General features: G+C 45.1%; 1 protein-coding gene across 1 annotated transcript in view; it reads left to right on the top strand.

Moving 5' to 3' along the window:
* The first annotated feature begins 2,026 nt into the window (after positions 1 to 2,026).
* The window catches only part of GLG1 (golgi glycoprotein 1), a 127,656-nt gene continuing 122,589 nt past the window's right edge, over positions 2,027 to 7,093 (top strand). Inside the window, exon 1 of the mRNA XM_070770311.1 lies at positions 2,027 to 2,495. Within this exon, the coding sequence (XP_070626412.1) occupies positions 2,046 to 2,495 (450 nt within the window). The 5' untranslated portion in view covers positions 2,027 to 2,045. The remainder of the gene's footprint in view (positions 2,496 to 7,093) is intronic.

Below are 7,093 nucleotides of genomic sequence, written 5' to 3'. Positions count from 1 at the left end.
GGCCGGGTGCAGGGTTTCCTCAGTGCAGGCTGACAGACAGGCAACTGCTGGCTTCTCTTAGCAGATGGTCAACTTCTAGCCTTAAACTGGCTTAAAATAAACTCTTATTTGTTGTCTGAGTACACGCAGACCCATCATTGAACATTAATGACTCTTATGCAGTAGTTAGGACTCAGTGCTTTCACTGCTGAGGGCCCAGGTTAAATCCCCGGTTGGGGAACTAAGATACCACAAATGGAATGGCATGCCTCCCTCCCCACCCCCAACCCCCCTCAAAAAAGTAATGACCCTTAGTGGCTTTTCAAGAACTTCAGGTATCTAGCCTGCCTGAGACTCACCTATGCTACTTATCTGTTAAGGAACATATACATTTATCTGGTCTACCCTGGACTATCTCAGTCAGTGTTCAAAGTTGGCCATAGCCTTAGGACCATATGGGGCTTCCCTCATGGCTCAGATGGTAAAGAATCTGTCTGTGATGCAGAAGACCTGGGTTCGATCCCTGGGTCAGGAAGATTCCCTGGAGAAGGGAATGGCAACCCACTCCAATATTCTTGCCTGGAGAATTTCTTGGAGAGGAGTTTGGTGGGCTACAGTCCATGGAATTGCAAAGAGTTGGACACAACTGAGTGACTAATGCTTAGGACCACATTACAGAAGTAGCTTGAGGAAGTTTTGGTAGAAATATCTGGGACATGCCCTCATTTCTAAAAATAGAGGCCTGTGTCAGCCACAGTGGGCAGTTGGTACCCCCAGAATATTCTTAGTTTCAGCGGTTCCTTATGGAGTCCATGAACCCCCACCCAATTTCTCAGGTTCTAGTTGATTCTAGTCTTCACTGCCCATTTGTGGGTCAGGACAGCAGAAGCTGCATTTGTGAACATGGATGACCAGTGGGGATCACATGTCCCAAGCTGCCCTTATTCCCCACCATGGTATATCGGCAGGGTGGGATACAAGTGCACCACACCAAGTGAGAAGCCAGGGGTTCTGGTTCCAGGCTAGCAAGGTTCATCATGGGCAGGACATTTAACCCTGCTGTGCAGAACTGTTACCATCTCTGCCGTTCTTCAGTTGAGTGAGAACCCAACTCAGGCCTGATGCATAGCTCAAATGACACAATAGATGTGAAGATGCTTTGGGAAGGTATCTCTCTCCTGTGGAGAAGGAGGGGGACTGTGAGAAGTGAAACAACCATTCCCACCTATAGTGCTGCTAAAGATGCTGCATGCAGGACAACAAGCCAATTACCGAGGCACAGACTTAACCTGAGGCCTCAGCATGTTTTGCTATTTCCTCCTTGAAATGTGGATTTAAATTCTGGCTTAAAATCTGGCTCAGATACAAAGGGTTTCCCGGTTTATTCACAATATTGGTTGTAACTTTTTGAATCCCATATCATGGGCCAGCCACTTTATTTCTAATCTTCACAATTATACTTTACATTAGAGTTCCTCCTCTGCCTTCTCAGACGAGGAGGCTCAGAGAACTTAAAAGGTTTGTCTAGTCTGCCAAGAGCTAGAATAACGGGCCCTTTCTTCTGGAACCAATGCTCCTAAGCCTGATTCCGCGCTGCCTTCTACTCTGGGTAAGAGAAGCTTCTGAGGCAGATGGAAGGAAGCAGGGAGAAGTGCAAGAAGAGGTTCTTAGATATCGGAATACACCTTATCGTGTAAGGCTCACCTCTACACATAAAGTTTTTTCTTTCAAGTCAAAGAACGGGTGACACACTCTACCGGCCATCTTGGTTGTGGCAATCCCAATCCTTTTTTTTTTTCCCTTCGGTGACGGACAACCAAGGAAATTAGGCAAAGCGGCCCTCCCCAGGGATCTGAAGGAGCGCCAGGGAAGCCCAGCGTCGCCCTCTAGCCGGCCGAGGTCCAGGACGCCGGCCCTCAGAGCGCGGCAGCTCGCGCGCTCGGCGCCCAGCGGCAGGTCCGCGCGGCGGGAGGGGTTCGAAGGGACCCAGCCGGCCCCGCCCCGCCCCGCCCCCTCATTTAAATACGCGGCGCCGGCGGGCACGTCGAGCTCGCCGCGGACTCAAGATGGCGGCGTGTGGACGTGTACTGAGGATGTTCCGCTTGGCGGCGGCGCTGCCGCTGCTGCTGCTCGCGGCGGACGGCGCGCAGAAAATCCAGGGCCCGGGTGGCCACGGCCAGGGCCCGGGCCCGGGGAGCAACCTTCTTCCCCTCGGAGCGCAGCCGGGAGGCGGCGTGCTGCCGGGTCAGCTCCTGCTGCCTCAGTCATCTCAGTTGCAGCAGCAGCAGCAGCAGCAGCAGCCACCTCAGCAGCAGCAGCCTCAGCAGCAGCAGCAGCCGCCGTTCCCCGCGGGCGGGTCTCCGGTCCGGCGGGGCGGAGCAGGGCCCGGCGGGGCTGGCGGGGGCTGGAAGCTGGCGGAGGAAGAGTCCTGCCGGGAGGACGTGAGCCGCGTGTGTCCCAAGCACACCTGGAGCAACAACCTGGCGGTGCTGGAGTGCCTGCAGGACGTGCGAGAGGTGAGGCGCCGGGCGGGCAGGCCTGGCCGCCGCGGACGCCGGGCGGCCTGGGCAGCCGCGGCCGCGCCTCTCGCTTCCTCTGCGCGGCCGCCCGCTCCCCGGCGCGCTCCGGGGAGGGGACCCCACCCCCAGCCCTCACTCGCTCCCGGGCGGGGGTCTGGGACGCCCACTCCGGCTCCCGGCCGCCGTCGGCCGAGGCCCAGAGCGAGTCTGTTTGCTCCGGTCTTTTGTGTGATGCTCTAAGCGCGGTGGCTCCTCGGTGAAGACCTGTGTAGGATTTTGCCACCCTTTTCGATTTGGGTAATTTGTAGCAGCTTTTTAAAACGTGAAAAATGGTTGGCGTACTTCAGCTGGTAAAGAATGCCCTGCTGTTTATTGGCAGTAGATAATGTTTGGACAGCTCGGGTTCTGTTCTGATGTGTATTGTAGTCTGCAGCCAGATTTACTGTCGTTACCCTATTCTTCTGTAATTCAAAAATTGCTGTTATTTACCAGCTGCTGAAACTAATATATGCTCTTCTTTTTTCCTTCACGTCTTTTGGTCAATTTGTAATAAATCCCAAGTGTAAGCTATTACTCCAAATGATTTAGAGTCCCAAAGCTTGAAAAGTCGAGGCAGCATTTGAGGCTGGACTGTGAGGTCTTTGCTTTCAGATCTTTTTTCCTGTCTGACTGTACCTCTTAATGCCTGGTTTGATGTTCTTTGATGCCATTCAGTTTAGTAACACAGAATTCTTCTCTATATTTAATGCTGCAGACGTTAAGTGCATTTTTGACAGTTATCAAAGTTTGGGAGCAAATCTAGTAGGGACACTTCCCCCCCCCCCCCCTTTAAACATATAAAAGGCCCAAAAGTTGACAAGTAGAATGAAACCACTGCTTGATACAGTTTTATTTGGAAAAGTTTTATCAGAATTGCCTAAGATGCTCATGGTCACAGGAATACCATTGGTTTGTACAAAAAGGCTAGTCTTGGCAGTTCCCCCCTCCCCCCCATCCCACTGTGATATTTGCCCTGGTAGTCCATACAGAGTAATTCACAAGAGGAAAAGATATACATGCTCAGGGGACAGAGAGAAAGGAAATTTCTAGAGCCACCAGAAATGTGGGGCCTTAGATGACTTATCTACAATTGGAAAATTAGAAAAAGAATCACTTGTTCTTTATTCTTCACCTACTCCTCTAGTCAGTACAGCTAAGATTCTTAACTGTGTCAGGCTTCTTGAAATTTTCTGTTTGGCCTTTGAGGATATAAAATACATGCTGTTCTCTCAAACTAGGATCATAATGTTGGGGACCAAACATTTGGTGAGTAGTTTGTAGCAGAAACAGGATGTTATTAGGGAAAGTGGCCCTTTCTAGGAGTACATCTTTCTTGACATGTATTAGGGACATGTGGATTCTGTCACTCACAGGAGCAGTGTTCCTTTGTCATGCTTGTAGATGTGTGTAGCAGCATATATAATCCATAAATAACAGATTTGAGCACTTTTGGAGTCTGTTTAGTTAGGTAGATACTGTATTTCTTGCATTACTTCCTGTAAAAAACCTGGCCGGAAAGTGTAGTGCCTGTAGTTCCACCTTTGAGTATACGACTCTCAGCAGGGATATTGTTTTGGTGACTACATTTTCCTTCCTTTATGGGGATGTTATTTAAACTCTTTGAAGGTAGTTACTAGGTCCTGCACTTCCCTTGTAGCTTTCCAGAGTACCTAATTCAGTGCCTAGACTCAGTAAATAGTGTTGACTGATTGAAAGTGAAGTAAACTAATGGCGTCTGTTTTATGGAAGAAAAGATGTCATGTGAATTGAAGGAGGGGGCTTTTGGAGCGCAGAGTTTTTTCCCAAATTTCCAGTTGTTGTTGTTGTTGTTTTTTCTCCTATTTTATATACATAAAAATGGAAAGAATAGTACCATAAACAACTATATATATTCTTTAAGAGGCGGAGCTAGTTTTAAACTACTTTTTTTTTTTTTCCCTTTAAAGACAGCAAAAAGAAATTTTACTCCACTTAGAGAATTAGTTAAATCTACTTTATGCGTTTGAAAGCATATAAGAAGAAAGTGAACTAGCTAGGCACATTTGAAATGAAAGTATGGAACGTGTTTTGTATGTGCTTTTTGGTATGTAGGACTGTTTGATAGGAACGCAGACATTTGTGCTTCTTTATTCCTTTGGATACTTATTTGGGGGAAGATTGTTCTCTGTGTTCTTGCTGTTAGTATTTCGAAGATGCAAAGCATATGACTATTTAAATGGTAGTGTGGTAAGCCACATTTTTATTTTGAAGTAGCATGGGTATATGGTATTAGGTTAAGTCTTAAGTTCAAATATTTTAAGGTTCCCTTTAGTGTTCAAAGTTATGTATTAATTCACTTACGGAATCTATTTGAAGGTATTTATGGATGGCATCACCGACTATCGATGCACATGAGTTTGGGTGAACTCCGGGAGTTGGTGATGGACAGGGAGGCCTGGTGTGCTGCTATTCATGGGGTCGCAATGTCGGACACGACTGAGTGACTGAACTGAACTGATAGTTACCTTTAAATAATTTCAGTGATACTTACAGTTTGTCTAATGCATGGTATGCCAGCAAATTAAAATTTTATGTGTAAACTATAAGTTAAACAGCATATAGACTAAGATTAGTTCACAACTTTTCAGTTTTTTTGGTTACTATTTTGAAGATACATGTTGTGGGGGATTTTTCTTTTTTTTAAACCCTCTCAGATGAGTCATGCCTTTTAAAAGGTCAAGTATACCCAATGGGCCTGCTGTTCCATAGTGGGTATATTAGCAGTAATGATGGAATAGTAGTCCTGGTTATGTGTGTATTTCTGTATGTAGTTAGCAGTAGTTCTAGTTAAAAGAATATATAACTAGTTCACATACATATACTTTCTAGTATAAGTAAAAGGAGAAATATACCCTGGGCTGTCCTGGCAGTTAGAGGAGAAGTAAAGCAAAGGAAGAGGAGGTACTGTTGTCTAGTTTAATGTTTGATAAAAAAGACATGCTTTATGTTGAGAGTAATTTTAAAATACTTTATATATTTTTGGCTGAAATGACAGAAGTTTCACATGGAGATGTTGATTCTTTAGAAGTTTATTAGTGATGTGCGTAGTTTTTCTTAGTTTTTCTTGTTAGATTTTTAAAAAAGAAACAAAAGCTTTCTAATACATGAACAGAAGTAGCGAGAATAGTTTGATGACTCCCAGCTTAAACTGTCCCCACTTTGTTTAATCCCAGGGCTTGGGAGAATGGCGTATTTTAAAGCAAGTCCCAGACACTATGTCATTTCATTTATAAATGCTTCAGTGTAAGTTTCTGATAAGGACTTAAAACAAGATAAAACCAGAACCTGATTGTTACTTTTTAGTATTTAGAAGTATTATGGTGACTTCCTTGGCTGTCTAGTGGTTAAGACTCCCTGCTCTTAATGCAGGAGGCACAGGTTTGATTCTTGGCTTGAGAACTGTGCTGCACAGCTTAGCCAATATAAAAGCATTATGAGTATTTCTTCTGAATTTCTTGGTATCAGTTTCAGGCTATACATTTTGACCACTTTCTATGCACAGAGTGAATGCTTTGTAAATATTTATTTAAGATGGACTATAATATATATTGAAGAGGAATTACATTACAAAGTGTAAACCTGCTTTGACTCATAGGTGAGCATTTTCTTTTTCTATTCGTAGTCTTTCTCTTAACTGTATCCTAAGATAGTAGGCCACAGTATCTGTATTATTTATCCTGTGAGGTGAGTAGTGTTATCTTATTGTCTTAGTTGAGAAGCAGACTCAGAGAGATGAAGTAACTTGTCCAGTGTTATATCCTGACCTAAGTGGTAAAGCTTGTATTCAGAAAATTCTCTCTGACTTCAAAGTTGTACGCTTTCTAATCTGCCATGGATGATTGCAGCTAGGAAAATTAGTATATGGCTGTTGAGAATGCTGGGGGTTCATAAATGGACACAAAGTGAGAAGAGTAGCCTGGAATTAGAATTCTCTTTTCCTCACTACCAAGAACAACTGGGTAGCAGCAGCCTCTTAGCATTGGAGTATTGTATAGATTTCTCAGGTGCACGGACCGACATCATGAGACAAAGCTAATTTAATACTAATCTGAGTCCATTACAAGTAGGGTTTCTGCTTCATGACAAGATTTTCAGATTCCGTGTTACCTTCAGCACAATTTGTATAATGGAAGAATTTAAATGTATTCCCCTACTATTTGTATTGAATCAATGGAACACCACAAAGAGTAAATCAGGACTAGAGCTGGCACTGCTGTTAACTAATTGTAGGACTGTTTCTTCGTTCCATTCATGCAGCGACACTTTATGCTCTTTCTGTAGTGACTCATGTACCAGGCCCCTTCTCTCTCATCCCAGGCCCCTCCTCTAGGTTCTGGGTGATTACTGCATCCAGCCATCGGTTGTGAAAAGAGAAGATAAGAGGACTGCACTGGAGTTTTCCAAACTTGGACTGGGCTTGGAAGTGTGTGCGCGCTCAGCAGTCGTGTCTGACTTTGCAACCCGCATAGACTGTAGCCTACCAGGCTCCTTTGTCTGTCGGATTTCCTGGGCAAGAA

Source organism: Bos indicus, chromosome 18 (genome assembly GCF_029378745.1).
Source record: "Bos indicus isolate NIAB-ARS_2022 breed Sahiwal x Tharparkar chromosome 18, NIAB-ARS_B.indTharparkar_mat_pri_1.0, whole genome shotgun sequence".
Classification (NCBI taxonomy): Eukaryota; Metazoa; Chordata; class Mammalia; order Artiodactyla; family Bovidae; genus Bos; species Bos indicus.
Note: the sequence above shows the minus strand (reverse complement) of the source record. Positions and strands in the feature narration are given on the sequence as shown.